Here is a 21421-nt window from a genome sequence, read left to right as displayed (position 1 = left end):
ATTTAGTCGTTTGTTATATTGAATTTTGAGAGCATTTTATTTTATTTTATTACTTGCTTGCTTATTCATTCATTCATTTTTATTTATTTAAATGTTATTATTTTATTTTATTTACTTATATTTTATTTTTAATTTAATTTTAGTTTTTTTTTTGACTGTCTTTTGATTTGGACATCATGCTTACGCCTACATATTCATGATTCATGGCATATGCCTCTCATTTAGACAGTTTTATAACCCATCGTCTATTGTAAGCAGCTTTTTCCCAGGCTGAGGCCTTACATCTCTTTCCTCAGTCAAAAATAATTAAAATGTCAGCGCTCCTTCAGACAGCAAAGTCACAGATGGACACAAGACAGTCCTTTGCCCCCTGACTGACTTAACAAACCAGCAACCCATCCTACTTACTGTAGCATCCAGATGGGAACAGGACATACAAAGAAACGCTTCTATATCATATATAGGCTTTGTACGCAGTTCAGGGCTTATAGGTCTAAAGGTGGTCAGTGTTGTGATGGCTGAGAGCAGTTAATGCTGTTATGTGTCAGAACTGACAAGAAATATGTTGCATAATTCATGGCATGCATCCCAGTAGTGTGAACATTCATACTGCATATAGTGTGTACATTGTAATCCGGATGTTCGCATAATTGTTTATATACATCCTACAGTAAAGTCTGAGCCTACATCGTGTGATTGTGTTTACCCCTGAGAAACATGGGTAGGAGTTCATGTTCTTTGGCCTTCGGTGTATGTGGGAGCTGAGAGAACATGGAGTATTTTCAGCTTTCCTGTTCATTTCGCTGGCAGTCAGTCTCCTACGCACCTGGGTGGAGAGTGCTGTGTTTGTGCTTATTTGTATGAATATATATCCAATAATATATAATTTTTAGAATTCAAAATGTATTATTTTTATTTGTTGAAACACTTTGAGACAACAATTTCAACAACGATGATAAAAGTGTTTGCCCTTCAGTAATTTGGTGTTGATTCTCCCAGAATACGAGCCAAGCCTCTGTTCGCTGTTACACCTGTCCTTTGATCTTATCTGCTCCATCTGTGACATGTTGTATCATGTGGCATCTGTTGTTGTAGAGTGGGAGGGGAGAGGCGAGATCTTTGTGACCTTCAGGGCTGAGTTCAATGGGTTATTATCTGTCGCAGTGATCCTAATGAAAAGTCTTCAGTGCTGAGGTCACCTCAGAAGAAACGCAAATCTCTGTGACAGAATTTTTTTCACTGTTGTTGTTGAGCTTTTTTTAGTGGGAGGATTTACTGAACTTCACATCAAGGTTTCTCAAAAGTCACATCCCGCAGTTAGAGATGCCCTATTTTTTGGTTTCTGGGATGTGAGCGGTTTTGTCAGGCAGAGACATAAAGTCATTCTCCTCAGGCTCACGCAAACAGTCAACTAGGCCAACTGTGAAAAGAAATTGTGCTTCAGACATTACTCTGGAAACGTGTATATATGGACCACATTACTGGCAAATCAAATCCAGTCATATTTTCATATCATCAGGTTGCATTTAACTAACTGACTTGTGGATTTAGGGGTCCTCTTGTGTGGTCTTTATCAGTTTGCAAAGCGTAATGTAAAACTTGAATCCATTAAGAGAAATCGACTGGGAAAGTACTTCACCCATTCTTTACTTGCCGGTTGGGGTTTCCCTGGTATGGTTGTGAATAAGTCTATATAGACTATGAGTAAAATTTATCCTGTCTGTCTCAGCATGTTTTGTAAATGGTAGAAAAAGAGTTGGGTTTAAGTACTTGGACTTCAAGGAAAAGGTAAGGCCTTTTCACTAAAAAGTTCCCAGAGTGGGATATTACATATTTATGATGGTAGACATATAGTAATAAATAAAAGAAGGCCAGTTTAGTGCAGTTTACCATTAATTTAATTTAAATTTATTTAGAATCAAAAATAGGATGATGAATATGATTGAAAACAATGTACAAAAAAAGTTACAGAGTTAGGTTTATGAGAAATAGAGCAGGATTTCATTTAACTATTCAGTCACATTTTTACAAAAGGCTTTTTTTGGTAACATTAAATGTCAGGAAGTAGCACGCATATCTTGTTCCTCATTTGGAAGCTAATTCTGAGCATCAAGTCACATTGGTTTCCATGCTTGGACTTTTCCATGCATGTGATCATCTGACGTAACATGAGTTAATAATGAGGATCTATGAATGATGATTGAGTAGAAGAAGCAGTAGACTGTACTGACCTACTTTTGCCCTTTGTCTGGAATTGGTTGCCACTCATTATACCTGATTTGAGGCCAGCTTGGTTTTTCCCAATGATTGTGGAGTTAGAAATTGGGTTGGGGAAAGCTGGTCTGGAGTCAGTGCAGAGGTAAACACTATCTGGCTCCTGATTTGATGGACTGGAGTCAGTGCTTTTCCTCAGCTGACAAAATATTTGGGTCAGAATTCATATAGGATGTAAGCCAATCTTGAGTTAGATATTGGTATGTCTGAAAAGTGTCAGGTTGGTTTGCTGAGTTACTGAATGTCTCTATCTGTCTATATTTACTTGTAGGGGCAAAATCACACCCAATTTGGCATAATATTATTTCTTGCAACTGGTGAATATGGAGTGTTGTAAATCTATTTTAATGATTTCACTCTTGAAATGAAGTGGCTATTAAACTATATGATAACAGAGTGACACCAAAGATCAAAGGTCAAAGCTGATTGTGACATCCTTGCCCTCAAATAATGGAGATTTAACACACACATGTAACCATATGGTATACTAACATTTCTGCAGTACATTAGTATTTAGGTTAACTACAGCTAATATAATGTTGTTCTTAACACAGTGCCTGCCTGATCATCTTTGTCAACTGCTAGTACATTTGTTTCCACAGAATGGATGTGCCAGAATTTCTTGAGTTAGGACCCCGATTTGAGAATTTCCTTGTTTGTTGTTCTTATGTAAAAAAACCCCATACACATAGACTTTTGTGTTTTGAATGACTCTTTTTGAAATTTAAAAGGTTTCATTGGGATAATCAATTTCAATTTAACTTTTGTTATATACATCTTCTGTTTTAGGGACTAATCTTTGAAGTAAAAAAATAAAATAAAATGGAACAGCAGGCACTATGTTCATCATGCATTCTTATTAACAGTTTCCAACATTTAAATAATTCATGCTGTTTCTCACTTTTCACATTCATAATGCCCCATCTAGGACAACAAAACAGGGGTGTGAATACCTCTGGAGCAAAGGGGAAGCTAGGTCAGACAGTCTGTGCTGACTAAGCTCAAATGTGTATTTAATGGGGAGAACGACTGGACTTGAATTGACTTGTAGCTGTTTCTCTTTAACTTTTTTGTTGCTGTTTGGTACTGTTAGTAGTATTAACTTTTGCAGAGAGCTTAACCGTTAGTTCTTCATCTCTATGAACTCCTCCACACACTCTTCACAATGAACAATGACTTTGAATACACAGAGGTTACATAACTGTGGGCCCATTGTGGAGTTGTTAGCCAAGATGTGAGACCTGTGAATGGTTATTTTCAAACATAATGCTCCCCATATTCAGATTTTATTCAGACTCGTTGTCAAAGGCATGAAGAAACAACCTAATTATCACACAACGTTTAAAGAGTCTTTTGTGATGCAGATTTTAAGATGATTCATACATGTCTTTTATTTTAAAGCTTTACAAATTTGTGCTACTCGGTTTGCTTTTTAATTATTATTATTGTTATTTTTTGTGATTTTATGGTGCTGGTCTGCTTAAGACATTTGATACTTTAACACACACACACACACACTCACACTCACACTCACGGAAATATAACTGAGAGATAATGTACAGTCAGCCAGCCATTAATGCATATAACCCCAGAGAGGGCGATCAGGACCCCAGCACACACATTATCCTGCTTTTTCTCTGCTTCTTAACAAATATGCATAGACATGAAATACTGATTTTTGAGTTATCACATGGAGTAACTTTGTGATTTAGTTATATATATTTTTTTACAATGTTCTTACCTTCAAGTTTATCAGGTGAATTAATTTGTTCTGTCAATTTAAAAGACCGACAGATTGATACCATTGTTGTTAGAACATGCTACTGAAGCTCATTTAGCATACCTCATATAGGTGTGAGAGGTGACGAACTCTCGGCCCCTTGACCTACAATGAGAGAGGGAAAACCTCTCTGTGAACTCTTTCAGGTATTTACTGCAGTATCTAGTGTGGGGTTACTGCACAGTATCAGTGAAAATGAGACAGGGGTATATACTGTGTTTCACAGATTTAATTTAACGTATTTAAAATTAAGCTAAAGATAATGCAGGTAAACATTACATACAGGCCTACCAAAATATCATAAATATATTAGCAGTTTGTGCTAGTGTTATCCGTCGCTGTCTTCAAAATGTAAGGCTAATGATACATGGGGCAACTTTTTGAGCAATGTTGCCGGGCAACTTTGGTTAATGTTGCCATCAATGGGCAACCAGGTGAGACACAGGGCACACACAACTGATCTAAAGTATCCAGATAGAAATTTGTTACCCATTCTCAGCGAGAAATTGCCCAAAAAGGTGCCCCCTGTATGGTCAGCTTAAGACATGAGGGAGTTCCCACAAATATTTCCATTTACACTGCCCATGATGCTAACATTTGTAATATTATGTATATTTTGAACAAATCAATAAATGCATTTTTCATAAATTCATTAGTCCTGCTAGATTCAAATGAGACAGCTATCATTCAGGACATAATGGCGGACTTGTAAGTAACCATGAAGATTATTTTCAGGGGATTTTCGCTGAGGCAGACATTTAGTTCTTCTTTCAGTCGTCTTGTTTAGTGAAATTCCCATATGTTTTCGTTTTCAAGTTTAGACTGATGGGCGCGCGCTGACATGCACGCGGGTGTCTGGTGCTGTTCGCTGATTGGCTGTCTCGGAATCTACGGCTCAGCCTACTATCATTTACTATTCGCGCGCTCAGTGGATCAGCAGCTCACACTTGCTTGAGATCGTGAGAGAGAAGCACGTCGCACGTACTGCCTGGATATATTTATTATAAGGATCATGCGCTTGAGTGTCACAGTCGGTATCCGTATGACTTAGGAATACGCAGCGTGACTTCTTTTTAGATTCATATGTTTTGAGAATCATTTTTTGAAGCTTGTTATATGTCCGGAGGTTCATCTTGCGCAGCCATTCATCGCCAAACTTCTGCAGGGCTGATCTACAGCGGAGTCTCGGTCCCTTTGGAGGTGAGAAACTCGAGCAATGTATAATGCATTCAATACGCGGCTTGGTTTGCGTGCATTTTGATTTTATTTCACATTACGACCTGTTAAGTCAGTTTACTTGCATATAAACCTGCAAACAAATATTATGTGCTGACGATATTCACCTTCTGTCTTACTGACTTAAGTATATTAACATTAATGAAGAATGTGCCTTGTGGTGTTGCCCTTGGTAACTTATGCTGGTGGTCTTGATAGTAAGTTCTTACAAGTAATATGCAATGTAAAACAAATGTAGAACACAACCAAGCTGTCATGTAATTTGATATTTGCTACCATGGAAATGAACGATTGCTATGTACTATTGGTTATTTGTGGTATTGTTAGTGGAATTAATATTCTATTCTAGACTTTTGGTGTACTAGTTTGGTGGTTAAACTGGTTTCATTTATAATTTGATTTAAATGCATGTTATTTTGTATTACATGGTACTTTGTTGTATAATATTTTACTGAAGGATTGTAATGTTAATTTACTTTGCTGGTTACATGGTAATTCAGACAAGGTTCCCACAGCCGGAGAAAACTGGATATAAGAGGGAATTTTAGAACTGTAATTCCAAGTCTGGATAACCCATTGAGATCTTAAAGTTTCATTGAAATGTCTATGGAAGGCATTTTATAGTTTAGGATGATATAAAATTACAGTAAATTAGCTAAAAATAGTGTGCATGCTGTGTACTAAACTGATGGTTTGCACTGCAGAATGAAGATGCCAGGTTTATGGAGTTTTGAGTGTTTGCTGAGGGTATTCACTGGGGAAATCATTTTTCATTTCTCATATGTATTAGTGCAGTAGTGGTCTTGTGGTGGGTGGGTGTGGAAACTGGAGGGTTGTTGTTGATATTCCCTTCTTGATTTCAGATGATCATTACCCATGTGTTCCTCCCCACTATCAAATAAGTAAGCTATTTTGTGGCTTAAACAGATTGTCCTATCTACTTGATTAATCGGTGTTGTTTATCAACAGTCTTATATTGTACTTTTTTAATCAAAATGAGGGTTGTGTTTGGTCAAGATTGTGGAAAGAAGAGTGTCTGAGACATTTTGATTCTGTTTTGAAAAACTGATCTGCATCAGTTTGCTGTGATTTGGCTGGACTATGCCTCTGTGATACCAGTCATGCAGGTAGCTCAAAGTGCTGTGGGAAGGACACTATGCCCTGCCAATCTGTACGGCCAGCCAAGCCCTTTATTTACTCAGACACACTCGAGTAGTTTCAGTGAAGCAACAGCTCCCATCCCCCACCGTCTTACACACAAACACACACACACACACGGACACACACCTGCTCGTTTCCCAAGGCTAACTTGTAACCCACTTTGACAGAAACCAAAAGACCAAGACTCAATTTGATCCTTGTTGAATTTATTGAAAGCCGACAATGTTGTGTAATACTGGTGTATATTACAGCGCTATGAACAGACATGTTTATTTCCTCATGTCAATTTACATAGAGCTGTGTTATGGTCCACGCACCAGACATTTGTTTGTAGAAATGTGGGTGGGAATCATGTCTTTCTGTCATCACAGCAGTGATCAATCCTTCGTATTTGTTAAAGTCTTGATCTTTGGCTGTTTTTATATTCACTATGAAGCGACCTTTAAAGACAAGACTGCCACAACAACTTAACAGCTCCTAATAATATGCCAATGAGCTCAACACACCCTTTTGTTGAGGATGCAGTTTCAAAACACTCCAGAACGTTTGGGTTTGTTGTTTTAACCTCCACCTTTGCATTAGACCGGGTTCCCACAACCATGGAAAACCTGTAAATATCAAGGAACGTTAAAATTTTGATTTCCATGAAAACTGATCTCAGGAAGTCATCGAAATAATATGGAAAATTAAAATGTATTATTAAATTGAAATTTTTCCATTTATTTAATAAGTATTCTATAAGTTGAAATATAACTTCGAACTCGATTTAAATTATATATAAAAATTCTATTTCAATGTATTTTCAGTTTACTTAGGATATTGACATTTACAAGACATTTCCATTGCTATGTATGTAGTATTTGTAGAATCATTTATTTTTTATTTATTTTATCGACTTGTGAGTGCAATTTCAATATACAGTGAATTTTAAAAATCCTTGTCCAGTAGGGATAAATGAGTGTAAAACCATGGAAATGTATTAGTCAAAAGGTGTGGGAACCCCAAAGATCAGAGCGATTATTTAAATGTTGCTTTATGCTTGAGGAGGCCCGTTTTGATCTAGAGACTCAGTAATCAACAATAGTCAACATGTGGGTGGGACTGAATGTTTTCAGCTTTCAGACAGTCATAACTATCTAAAATGCAGCCATGCAAGGATGCCAAATAAAAGCTCTGACAAAAAACATTTCAGTAATTGTGTGAAAGCAAGGGCTTTTTTGTTTGCTTATATACTACACAGCCCCTGTGGTGAAGGCTGTGCTTCGTGTTTGTTTAAGCAGGACAGAGGAGAGGACATGTGGCTGGTGGCCATACTTGACACCTGCAACCAAAAAGTAAACCCATCCAGAATCCCTGCTACTAATCAGCTTCAGCTTTGTTTTATTCGCTCACAGAATTCAGTCGAGCAGCAGCTGGTGCGCCTAGAGAGTTTAAAAGGGCTTTGACTTTTAACAGATTTGCATTGTGGCCTGGGGGCTTCACTAATAGGGTTGCATGGGCCGATGCGCAGGGGTGTCCTGCTTTTGGGCCATATAATAAGACAAAAGTAGAGTTTATTCAATGCTGCTTTGTCAAAAACAAAAAAGGGTTTATTTTTATGAAAGTTCTGGCAAATTCTGTTACAGAATATGAGTCAGAGAATAAAACCGTACGCGGTTCCCAGAGGCATCATTCATAAAGGACTTGACAAATTGTCAATTTCTGGTGATGAGCGCAAAGTCATTCTTGACATAATTTGGCCTTCCTTGCTTTTTATCTCATTGACGTGCTCAGATGGTATAACACATGGTAAAGCAGATGCGTAGGGGGGCGTTTGCTGCTTTGACCTCTTGGGGCTCCATTTTGATGCTAATGTCTATGGTTTTATGAAGAGGTCTCTGTGGGGGGCCACGGACTGAGAACATACCTCATCGTACGACACCCCCTCCCTCCTGTGCACTCCCGTCCGAATCTGGCACCCAAACGCCTGCGGGCCTGAATAGGCAGGCGGCCATTGGGGCTGCACAATGTTCGGGATGTCCCTTGACGCCCTGTGCCGTAGCTGTGAATGCCTCTATTGAGGGGCCCAAATGCGCTGTGTCCAGGAATCTCACTTAAAGTCACGGGCTGAGCTCTGAAATGGCACAGAAGCTCGTGCTGGCATGCTGGAGCCGCCCGCATGATTATGTGATGCATTGACATGTGCAAAACTCACTTTCTGCCGTTCCACAAGAGCCTGGAAGATACAGAAGTAGGAGGGAGGGAGGCAGGCAATGTGAGCCAGAGCTCTTTGTGTGGGTGAAGAACTGCTTTTGGCTGCTTATCACCTCTAGCTAATGCTGACCGACTCATAGGACTCTCATCTGTAATGGGCCTTGTTTTGGTTTTGAGGGGGAGATTAAGAATCCTTCTTTTCAGAAGCACTAGATCTCATAGGTCATCATGTTTTTTGTATCAACCCGTAGTTGAAAGAGCCTCTGTGTTGTACATCCACGTGAGGTAAAAGCACCGTGAAGATTAATTTGTTGGTGTTTGTGAGTGAAACCCGCCGGCGGTATGTTCAGCTGCTATTATGGTGGATTAGAGCCAGCTAGTGAGTCTAAAATACGAAGCGAATGGAGATTAAACTCAAGTTCTCACAGGCTCAATCAGGGAAGGTGTTTGCACATTGAGATTAATCGCGACATATTCATCCCCACGAGTCGTCCATCCGAGGAAGAGTAATTTTCCACTCAGCTTCCTATAATGATACTGGGGACCTTGTGTTTTACACAAAGGTAAACAAAATTTTCAGTTGAGGATGGAGGCTCAGCATTAACGAATTAGCCTAGTTCATGCATCAATGTCTGTTTTTGATTGTGTTTGTGCTTAGGTTAGGCTCCTCAGACTGATGTTTCTTTATATCCTTCAACAGGACAAAATGCCTCAAACGCCACCCTTTCCAGCGATGTATGGGTCCAATGTCTACAACAAGAATCTCTATAAGGCCAAGGAAGAGGACTATGAAGGCCTGTATTACCATGAAAACAACCTGGTGTCAGGGTCCTTGGAGGCTCTAATTGAGCACTTGGTCCCTACGGTGGCTTACTATCCTGATGTGAGTATATAGAGTGTCAAAAGTAATGCGCGTTAAATATCGCATGCGATTTATCGTGCAGCCCTAATTTTGAGTATTGAAAACATATGCATTGCTCAGTTTGATATCTCACATGTATTTATTTTTTAAACACCGAGACCACAAACGTGACTTGCAATTGGTCTCAACTTATAATTTAGCAATATGCACTTCTGCTCAAAAATTTGGGTTTAAAAGAAATTACTTTTAATCAGCAAGGATTCATTAAATTTATCTAAAGAGACATAAATCCTTTGTATCATTTCAAAGAACTTTATTTAAAGTAAGAGTTGTCCTTTTGAGGTGTAGTCTAGCTAACCAGATTTATTTTCAAGAAATATAAATACATTTTATGTAGCTTTGTCCAATGTTAGTTTTGTTTAGAATAATGTAAAACGGATATTAATGGTTTGTATTGTTGCACCAACATTGATCTCATTTTTATTGACTCACAGAGGACATACATCTTCACATTCCTGCTCAGTTCCCGTCTCTTTATTCACCCGTATGAGCTGATGTCCAAAGTGTGCCATTTGTGTGTGGACCAGCAGAGACTCACTGATCCTCAGGCTGATAAGGTACAAGGGTGTCTTTATACTGATTGTCATACAAAGTGGCTTCAGTCTTCATGGTTGCTCTATTTTGAGAACCAAGGACAATAATTAGCAATTACAGTGTTGTTGTTTTTTTTACTTAATCTGTAGGCAAGAGTCAGGAAAATTGCTCCCAAGATTCTGCAGTTGCTGACTGAGTGGACGGAGACATTTCCCTATGACTTCAGGGATGAGAGGATGATGAAGAGCCTGAAGGAACTAACGCATCGTCTGAGTACTGGAGATGAAGTAAGTCTGCCATTTCCAAGTGCTGGAAGATAATTTCAGCGGAAACAATGAGTTTTTCATTCTTGAGGAAATGTCTGCTAAACGCAACGCCGTTTTTAAATAATAGTCACCTGATAGGTGCGAACACTTGCGTCAAAGACATTAGCGTTTCTTTATGCCTTTAGTACCACTATTAGCATATACCGTGTAAAACAGCTTTATATGTCTTAGCATGGCTTTTTTAACATTCAGCTGGTTAAGATGTAGGATGTAACACGTTGGGTGAGAAGAGTGTCAACACCTGAGCAATGGGGGGTGAGATTTCTTTAGTCCAAAGCGCTCTGACAAGAGGAGTGAGAAGAGAGCTCTTTTGTTCAGCTGCTTTTGTCTTCACTGGTGCTTTTCCACAGGCTGCATTTAAATAGTTCTCTTAGCGCTGACTCGTTTGTTGCCATGTTACTGGCTTAGCATTTTTTTTATCAAAGGGACTTTTTCACCACATTTATTCTAGGTTCTTTTAAAACTTCCTGGGCACAAAAACCAGCAGTGGTTGCGTTAAATGATTTTATTTTATTTTACATCTAGTTATCGTCCTTCCATTGTGCTCACATCCTTTTGACGCCCGTCACTTCATTTTGAATCTGGATAAAGTTGGGAGCTCTCATCAAGTGTTGTCCTCAAACGTCCCTTTTTTTCTCTATCATCCGCATCTGAATAGTCCTCCTGTTGTGAACTCTTGATTTAGTTAATGTACAGTGAAATAAAAAGATTTGCAGAAGCTCGCTCTGGTCATCTCACATGGTTGGCGAGCATTAGTGTAATGACTAACAGCAGGGCACTAGTTAGAATAGACAGTTTAAGATGGACATCGCTCCATCAGATTCAAATGAATGGGGTTTCACTAACTCAAAAAGACAAGCAGGACTCATCCTCTGGTGGCTTGTGTAGTAAACACATGTGTGACAATTGATCTGCTTTATCCCGACCCAGGAGATCGATGACCTTCTGCGGCCCCGCTCAGCTCATAGAGGAAATGTGTGCGTGTTGCACCGCCTCCTCAATCTAGTGAAAGGGGTAATAAGCTAATAAGACTGCATGTACACTCAAAAAAACAACAACATGGAGAACTATAACTGTGTTAGGGTCCGTGACATAGTTGACCTGTGTATTTATTTGAAAAAGAATTCAAATGAATTCATACCTGAATACACCTCTTATATGATGAGAGCAAGTTTTTAATTTCTGAATTAAAATGTATTTTGGTATAAAGTCAATATCAAAATAAGACAATTGTCTGAATGTAATACATAAAATGCACTATGTTTCAAGAAGGGCAATAAGTCTTTTCAAATAACAGATAATTTGACCTTTTAATGATTAGTTAAGGTGGTAAAATGTCATGTGTGACCCAAAACCTAAACCTTAAATTTATTTTTTTGCCTTTAATATTTCTTTTTTTGTTGTTGTTGAAAAAATACTTAAGATTTCTACACTAACATTTTTAGCATCATTAAATTTATTTTATTTTTATTTATTTTTTTAAAGTTTTTTCCCTTATTGTGTACCGTTTTTACATATTGATTTTTTTTAACGGAGTGACCACTTCATGTTTTCTTTATTCAAGGTATCTTTATGATATTTACATTTGCTAGGTAGGCGAGACAAATGTAATCTGTGTTTTGAGTTATGACTGTCTGGTAGATGTGTATCTATGCATGAAAAGACCGTCTCATAGTGTGAAGAATTCATTCATGGTTCATACCATCAATAAGTTGACTGTATTATGTAATTCAGTCGCTGTTTTTCTCCCGCCATCTGAACGGCATGTACTCGTACGTGAATTTTGTTAATGAGAGTGTCTGTTACAGTGTAGCACTTGACTCTACATTGACGTGGTATTCACAGCAGTCAGAGCCACACAATAGACAATGGGTGTATTTATAGCTAGACATAAGCCCATCTGAGTCAAATGTACTGTCCAGTGCTTGCAGCCCATTATAACAAGACCACTATGAAGTGGTTTCCAGTTAGGCCTTTTATTTTTTGACCTCTCCTAGACCTCAGTGGTCCTGACGAGTTTGCCAGCAGTTTGTTGACCTGCTGTTTTCTGTCTTTTTACTGGCAGTTGCGTCGCGGATCTCTTGCTTTCAGTGCAGGAGCTGAGAATAGATGCCGTAACATCTGTCTCCAGACCACAGTTTGGTCCTCAGGCTTCTGGTCGGCAAAGATTGTCATTACGCATGTGGTCTTCTGTATAGGAAAGGCAGGGCCCAGTTGTGCATTTGCAGACAGCCATTTGGTGCACATTTGGACACCTTTTGCACAAATTCTGTTTATTGGGAAAGTAATGGAGAGCATTCACCCTTGACCTGGGTGTGGTGTGTCCATGCTAGAGTGATCTGTACTGTGAGGTTGTGCCATGTTGGACGGCTGTCGCACACTCATGCCAGGGTTCAAAACGTGGAGGCAGCACACGCAAGCAGCTTTCTTTTCTATTTTTCCCACAACAAGTGAGTTGTCTGATCTGCCGCTCAAAATGTCAAGCAGTCATCGCCAAGAACTCCTGCTAAAAATAATGTGTCAGCATATGGTGGACCTTGAAGAGGGAATATTAAGACTCTCTGTGATCTTTTAAAGTGCTGCAAGGGCTTGTCTCCTCCTGTACTCGCTCTCTTGTCAAATCATCAATATTCTTGCATCTACACTATGTTCAGGTTGTTCTGAGCCAGATAGATTTATGCGCCACCGACCTCCTGCACAACAGATTAATGGGCCACTTTTTATTTTCTACGAGTCAGAAAGGAGTACAGAAGCCTGACAGAAATGAAAGATCCCACAACCAATCAGCATAATGTTTGAACAGCCAACTTATCATATCTTCATGGTTAAACAAAAGCCTTAAGGCCCGTTTGCACCACGAACGATAGCTATATTGATAACTATATTAGAGTCCACACAAATGGACAATAACATTTTGTTCAATATAAGAGCTGTAGTTTTGTTGTCTGACGCTTTAAATGCTTAAACTGTTCAGTTGAGTGGATTCTGATTGGCTTTCAGGTAATTGTTCCTCGCTGTAGCCCTGAAAAAAGAAAATTTTTATCAAATGCGTTTATTTCATCCTCCTTTAAGTAACCAGTTTAGGTAAGGCTTTTTAAGTATACCGTTTTAAATTCATGGTGTGGGGTAGTCTTCTTGATGTCCATTGGTTGACCTCCTGCACAACAGATTAATGGGCCACTTTTTATTTTCTACGAGTCAGAAAGGAGTACAGAAGCCTGACAGAAATGAAAGATCCCACAACCAATCAGCATAATGTTTGAACAGCCAACTTATCATATCTTCATGGTTAAACAAAAGCCTTAAGGCCCGTTTGCACCACGAACGATAGCTATATTGATAACTATATTAGAGTCCACACAAATGGACAATAACATTTTGTTCAATATAAGAGCTGCAGTTTTGTTGTCTGACGCTTTAAATGCTTAAACTGTTCAGTTGAGTGGATTCTGATTGGCTTTCAGGTAATTGTTCCTCGCTGTAGCCCTGAAAAAAGTAAATTTTTATCAAATGCGTTTATTTCATCCTCCTTTAAGTAACCAGTTTAGGTAAGGCTTTTTAAGTAGTCCGTTTTAAATTCATGGTGTGGGGTAGTCTTCTTGATGTCCATTGGTTGTCAAGGCAGAGGATGTAGATTCTTGTCCGACTGATGTTGAGCAACAGGGCATGACTGCTGCTGTCCTCTCCTTACGCAACAGAAGACCAGATCTGTGTCAGGCTCTTGTTATTAGATAACTCAAACCCATCTTGTGTTACGAGGGGAAGTGAGCGGCATTCAGGATTCTTGTGAACCTTTGAAGGACATGAATGAAGTGCTGCTGTTTTGTAATCCTGCGTTAACCGGTTATGTAACATACTCAAGACCCTATGTTGGAACGTTAGACCCCGTGAGCAGCACCACCGTCATAGCTGACCAATCAAGAGGAAAGGGCGCCATTATACGCCCAGAAGTCCATTAGATGTTTGCAGGGCAAATACGTTGTGCATTCCCTCAGCTTTCTTATCAGTGTGGGACACATTATGTTGTCAGTCTTTCAAATTAATGATTACCTTGTCATTCTGGTCAATAAAAGCATGGTTGCAAATCCACGTCTTCTGTCTCCCCGTCTCTCTTCAGCTCTATCGCAAGGCAGTGCAACAGATGACACAAACGCTGATCCGTAAGCTCACCACACTGAGTCAGTACGAAGAGGCTTTGGCCAAGATTAACTCCTCTGTGACTGACAGACTAACTGTGCTGAAGACCAAACCTCAGTCCATCCAGAGAGACATTCTGACCATCTGCAGCGACCCCTTCACCCTGGCACAGCAACTCACACACATTGAACTGGTGAGTGGAACTTCCTCGGTTTACATGACCTTACATTCCTCACCTCACTGTGGGTTTGGATTGCTTTATTTACTAAATCAATAATCTGTGCAGTTATTTTCAAGGTGACCGTTTGGACTTACTGCAAAGGTTAAGTTGACATCATCATCTTCATTTTCAGGAAAGACTGAGCTACATCGGACCAGAGGAGTTCGTCCAGGCGTTTGTTCAGAAAGACCCTCTTGATAACGACAAGGTAACAGTCCCTTCCTGTTTATGGTCAGCAAGGTCAACTTAAAATATATACAATGCTAATGTCATGTCTTGCGCTTACTACAACAAATATCTGACTCCAACAAATCAATACGCACGATGTTTACGTTAACCCTCGGGTTCAATGTGGTGTCACCTATTTCACACAGCATTCACAGCACATTCCTCGTCTAATCTATCACCGTCCAAGTTTCCCTCCTCCAGTTCCACACAGCGTCCTTTTGTGGCCAAAGCCTAGCAACTGGTTTCTCACAATAACCTGCCAAAAGTTTACTCAGCCCTGCCTCGTAATGCCCATTGCCGTTGGGCTGCTAGGCAACAGCCCGTGTCAAGGCGGTACTAGTGCGATTTTTCTCTTTTGTTCTGGTCGCCGTCTCTCCAGAGGGTCCTTGTGCACCGCCGTGGCTCTCTGATGTTGTCCTTCAAAAGTAGAGTAGGGTGGATTGGGTATTGTGTGACGGACAGCACAGTCAGACCATAGGAATTTAAGGAATGAAGGGTTAGAGTGGCCCGAGCTTTCAGACAAAGTGTCTGTATACATTCCCTAAACAGATAATAACACAAGGCCCAGTGAGCGTGGAGGCTCTGCAGGGCAAATAAGCTCTCTGATTGAATGTGCTTTGTTGGAGATCATCAGTCATCTCGGAGACCTTTGTTCTTGGGCTGGGACTGTAGGAATCACAGATCCCAGCATGCAAAGTTCTGTGAGATCACTTAAAGAGCTATATTCTACCGATGATGAACTGTTTACATTCCTGCCAAACGTTTTAGAGCTCAGAATTTAGGGTGAAAAAGAGATGCACCAATGCTAAAATTCTGGCTGATAGAGACAAGTTAAAATAGCTGATATTTGGAATCTATGCTAGTTTGATGATGATAATAAAAATAAAATAAAATTGACCTATACCGATAAATAAAAAATGCCGACATTGGCAGATAACCAGTATGGTACAGATAAAATGCGCATCCCTAATAAAGACAATTTGAAAACTAAACTGGAAAACGTTGTGGCACAATGTCCTAAATGAAGCTCTTGACCAAACTCAAGCCTCATTGTAATTGAATGATGATACTGACCCTTTTGAAATTGTGATTCTTGCAGAGATGCTTTAGTGATCACAAAAAAGCAAGTAACCTGGAGGCTTATGTGGAGTGGTTCAACAGGCTCAGCTACCTGGTGGCGACGGAGATCTGCATGGTAATCGTCTGCTTTTATTGCTAATGATTTTACTATTGCTAATGATACTGTTAGTGATTTTTAATGTGATTTTAAATATAAGCCTCATAAAAATATACACCACCTTTCAAAAAAGTAAGTAGGTTCCTGAGGTCATGCTGTTCTTTGTTCATCAAATTGGTGAAAATATTTGACAGTTTTCTCTATTTATTCCTTTTTTTTTTTTTGACCCAATAAATGCAGTCTTTGTGATCATGAGATTTTTAAAAATCTAACTGACCCCAAACTTTTGAATGGTGGTGTAGGTAACATTAGATTTTATATCATGAAAGTTCCTGAAGTATTAAGTATTTAATGAGCATTGTTATAAATATCACTTTTTGGTGTTCATAAAATATTTGCTTGATATTCTCATGCAGCCTGTAAAGAAGAAACATCGGGCTCGAGTCATTGAGTTCTTCATCGACGTTGCACGAGAATGCTTCAACATTGGCAACTTCAACTCGCTCATGGCCATCATTAGTGAGTGTTTTGCCGTCCCTTGCAAGACTTTGCTACAGAAAGCTCTTTTGTTCCCCACAAATCAGTTTGGATAATACAGTTTGCTTTTTTGGCAGGATTTGGTTTGCTTTTCTAATCCCTGCTCTTGTACGCTTAACACGCACAACAATGTCAAACCTCTTACAGACTCGTATTATTTTATTTGCTGAGTGCTTCGGAGAGTCTTATTTAGCTATGCGTCAAGGTTTAGATAATTCATTTTAGCCTTTAGTTGATAAAATTTTAACTAATCTGTGTCATCCTTTGTTCAATAATCTATAATAATAAACAATTTTGTGTTTATGTTAGACTTCTGATAATATATAGTACATTTTAGCTTCAATAATATAATAAAATAATGATTAGCTACATTAATCATTCACTCAGTTCTCCAAGCACCCACCTAGGCCTGTGCCTGAGGCATTATGGGTAGGGAAACAGGAGTGGAGAGACCAGGAGAAGAAGCAGCTGTTCAGCCTGTGTGAGCGAGAGCTGGATCGAGGGAGCGGCATCCCTCAGGCAGATGGTCAGTGCTGACCAATCCAATAGACTGAGCGAGGGACAGACTCATTGAGAGGGGGATTGTGAGAGGGAGGGAGTGGAACCAGCTGTCCTTTCCCTGGCCATTCCCTGGAGACGAGCCCACGGGCCGGGGCTCTTACACAAGCCTCTCTCCCTGGAGATGGAGCGCTGATATTAAAGTCACTGAAAGAGAACAAACAAGTCATGGGAAAGGTTGATCGCTCCTGCTTGTGTGTTTTGGAGGCAGCGTACATTGTGTGACATGAACGGAGCGTCAGCAGCACGTGGCTAGACCTGAAAGATCATTCGCTCTAGTATCATGTTAGTGTGCCGGAGGAGCTCTGGACCTGACACCTGTTAGTATAGACAGATTGTTATCCGATGTATATTTGACATTTGAGTCTTAATACTATAGAAAAGCATTAAAGGTGTTTTCAGCTTGTTTATTTTCATATAAACATACGGTATGCAGTTGCATCAAACAATGGTATAAACATCATTCAATGTAAATTGTGATAATTGCAATTAATAAACGCAATTACAATTTCAAGGGAATAATCGACAATTATGATTTTTGTCATAATCGTGCAGCCTTAAAGTGAACTGAACCTTTGTGGTTGTCTCACCTGCTGGCAAAAAGTTGACTGAAGATTGAAAGTGCATGACATGGATCATCTTACTTGGTTCCCATTAAAGAATGTCCCATAATGAATAGTAACTAGAGTGACTCATGTTGGCTTTGGAGACCTAACCATGTTTAATGGGCTTCGAGCTCGTTAGAAACTTTTGTTTGTAGAAACTACATTACATTTTTCAGGCCAAGTCCTGAGGTTGGTGCCTAAACCTGTTTTTGTCTCTATTCGCAGCACCAGATGGATCCCTCTAGCAATTTCTACAACTACAGAACAGCGCTGCGTGGAGCCACTCAGAGATCTATCACTGCTCATAGCAGCAGAGAGAAGGTAATGCGCAGAATTTTCTCACAGAAATCATAGAAACGTTGGTTTCATAACAGTGTTTGGGTTCGGGCGGCATGTACTTATAAAAAGGTTGTTTGAAGTGTGTGATATGTTGTATCGATATTAGCAACAAACGCAGCGAGGACAATGATAAAATCAGATTCATTACATAAAAGATGCCAGTGATTGGCTTAAAAGTGCAGATCCCAGTCCAGAAGCTTTGTATTTACACTAAATTGAGGTAGCGTCTGGCCTCTTTGGCCGAGAGTTATGTAATAACAAGGGTAGAGGACAGTAGGCCATTTGAGGATGATTTGCTGAGGGCAAGGCATCAAATGGGACATTCTGTTTCCTCTGCTAAATATGCTCCATTCTAGTTATAAAAACATGGCATTCAGCCAGTTAACAAAATGTTCTGATGCTCTTCAGTGTTTTCTGTGAGCAAACTCAATAAAATCCATCCGGCATCTGAGTGTGCCAAAAGGAAGCTCAACACTGTTAATCTCTTCGTTAAAATGCACAACTATTTTGAGTGTTCTCATATATTTATATATATATTGGATATGTTGTTTGTTTTTGTCAAGCTTGGTAAGGATTGTTTTGCGTCTTCGACTGGTTAGGGAGGAGATCTTCGCTGTGTGGGTTTGGGTGGTGAGACAGAATGTTCCAGAGCAGTACTGGAATGCTTGGCTCTTCCGTGAGGGGGGCGTGTTTTTTTTTTTGCATCACAGTGGCCCATGTCACTTGTTTTTCTCTAAAATCAGATGTGTTTAGGCTTTGGCAAGCATTGTTACTTTAAAGATATAAGAGACAAAATAAGTGCATGTTCCAGGACAGGAATTTCCACTGTAAACTTAATTAAATCAGGAATGCATTACTGCTCTCTTAATGTCTTTAACTCATCAACTGGTTTGACTGCTCGTATTTTTGACCCTTTGTTTTGTTCACCGATGGATATTGTGCTTATTTTAATCTTGATTTGAACTTGAGGTTAACTATTCACATGGGACTGTACTCTAATTATGGCAGTAGATTTATTTTGGCTTATTTATTTGTCTATTTATTTATTTCTCAGTTTTGGAGTGATGCTTAGGCTTAAAATGACTTATAATGTAAAACAAAAATAAATAAATGTTAAAAAAAACGAAGAGATTTTCAGGTTGTTGATGGCATGGAATGATTTAATTTATTAATATTGTAAAATAAATTAAATCTATTAAATAAACATTGTATATATTTACATTTTCTATTTTTTAGAATCATGTTAATAGCAAATTATTTATTTTTGAATACAGGAGAGTGACCCCTATATTTAAAGACACCTTTGTTTATCATGTTGTACCTGAATTTGCTACAACGGAGTTTAGATTTTGGCGTCACGTACACATCACTGCTTCCTTGTGTCATGAATCATTGTTATTGCCCTCCAAAGTGGTAGATCCAGTTGTGCTGTGCCCTGTAGGCTTCTAGAAGCTGTTGTAAAAACTGTTGCCTAGTGCAATCTTACTGTGACGATAACCCTTAGATGGACTCCAATGAGACTGCTCCATTTGGTTGCATGTTTTTTTTTCTTAGTTTTTGGTCAGTTATAGCTGTTATGTAATCTTGTATTCCCTTTTTGCCTTTCAGATTGTTATCCCTTTCTTCAGCCTCTTGATTAAAGACATCTACTTCCTCAATGAAGGATGTGCCAACAGGCTCCCGAACGGACATGTCAATTTGGAGGTAATTCCTTCCCTTTGGCTTGGCGCGATACATGCAAGCTAACATGATGCATGGCAACAACTGCCGTCACAGCTACTGAATAACAAAGGATGGTTGAGAAACCACTGTCACGTAGCAACGGAAGCATCCAGATTTAGTCCATTGACGTATGCATCTGTTGAAATGAAGTTTCAAGGGCATCAATTCAGTGGCAATGATTTGTAACAGAATGAATCTTGACTGTGCTGCAGAAATTCTGGGAGCTGGCCAAACAAGTGATGGAGTTCATGACATGGAAGAAGGTGGAGTGTCCTTTTGACAGAGACCGCAAGATTCTGCAGTATCTCCTGACCGCACCGGTCTTCAGTGAAGATGGTACAGATGTTTTTTAATGCTAGTTTATGATTAATTGCAATCAAGTTAAGGAACATTTTTTTGCAGTGGCGAACATCAATCATAAGCCCCTTCATTTCAACTTCTGAAATGCAAACATTGAGGCCAGACAGTGGTTTTGCTAATTAAACATCATTTATGCATTCTGTCTTGCTTTTTTACTGTCAATTTGGACTTCCTGTCTGAGCTAGAGCTCTTCTGCACACTCATTTTCTGCCACTCGTGTCATAAACCTGTTCTAATGATAGTTGCGCAGTGAGCAAACAAGATACCAGACACAAAGACAATTGCGCTTGTCATGATTGCCTCGGGTGTGAAATGCCGTCACGCTAAATAACCAAGTGACACAGGTTCAGAACATTCCTCAAGAAAGAAAACAGGTGGCTTTGTTTTTGTTGCTGACACACTCGTCTCATCTCAATCATCTCTCAACAGCTTTGTATCTGGCATCATATGAGAGTGAAGGACCAGAGAACAACATGGAGAAAGACAGATGGAAATCTCTCAGGTGTGTATGATACGATTAATTCAGATGCTGAGATTATTCCTGACCTGTCTGAAGAGTAGTGACTTGCTAAAAGAAATCGTCTGTTTGCCAAATGAACAGATTTATTAAACAAAGGTTCCCACTGTCAGGCAGAAATCAGGGAATTTCAATTGTGTTGTCCAGGCCTTGAAAAATACTCATTAATAATGAATAAAATATTTAAAAAATCATTCTATAATGAATGTACCTTCTTCTAGTAATGCTGTTCTTCTCGATGTTAAATAGTACTACTTTAGAGTACAATATGCTCACAATCCATAGTAATATATGATCTGTAAGCGAATCCTTCTTTTAAATGTTATTTTCAGTGAGACACTTCACAAAGTCGATCAGAATTTGAATGATTTAAAAAAATTATTATTCACTAATAACAATCGCTAATCGTGCAAATTCATTAGTCAATAACTACAAACCTTGATTTAAGCACATTATTTGAATTACATATTTGAAAAATAATTTTCTATTCGTTTTTGCACATAGTTTGCCTTGTCTCACTAGAACAATACATGCAATCTAAATTACTGAAATAATTAAATTGTGTAGACTTCATGTTTTACAGTATTTTTTTTTT

General features: G+C 39.1%; 1 protein-coding gene across 1 annotated transcript in view; it reads left to right on the top strand.

Moving 5' to 3' along the window:
• The window catches only part of LOC107746854 (ras-GEF domain-containing family member 1B-A-like), a 68955-nt gene that overhangs the window by 46013 nt on the left and 1521 nt on the right, over positions 1-21421 (top strand). The window contains exons 4-14 of the mRNA XM_016561185.1: positions 9345-9527; positions 10001-10123; positions 10250-10387; positions 14544-14756; positions 14917-14991; positions 16111-16206; positions 16605-16748; positions 18114-18209; positions 19836-19931; positions 20162-20285; positions 20739-20811. Coding sequence (XP_016416671.1) covers positions 9345-9527; positions 10001-10123; positions 10250-10387; positions 14544-14756; positions 14917-14991; positions 16111-16206; positions 16605-16748; positions 18114-18209; positions 19836-19931; positions 20162-20285; positions 20739-20811 — 1361 coding nt within the window. The remainder of the gene's footprint in view (positions 1-9344; positions 9528-10000; positions 10124-10249; positions 10388-14543; positions 14757-14916; positions 14992-16110; positions 16207-16604; positions 16749-18113; positions 18210-19835; positions 19932-20161; positions 20286-20738; positions 20812-21421) is intronic.

The sequence above is a fragment of the Sinocyclocheilus rhinocerous genome, unplaced genomic scaffold (assembly GCF_001515625.1).
Source record: "Sinocyclocheilus rhinocerous isolate Xijiao unplaced genomic scaffold, SAMN03320098_v1.1 scaffold468, whole genome shotgun sequence".
Taxonomy (NCBI): domain Eukaryota; kingdom Metazoa; phylum Chordata; class Actinopteri; order Cypriniformes; family Cyprinidae; genus Sinocyclocheilus; species Sinocyclocheilus rhinocerous.
The sequence above is the reverse complement of the archived record's forward strand: the minus strand, read 5'-3'. Positions and strand labels throughout refer to the sequence as shown.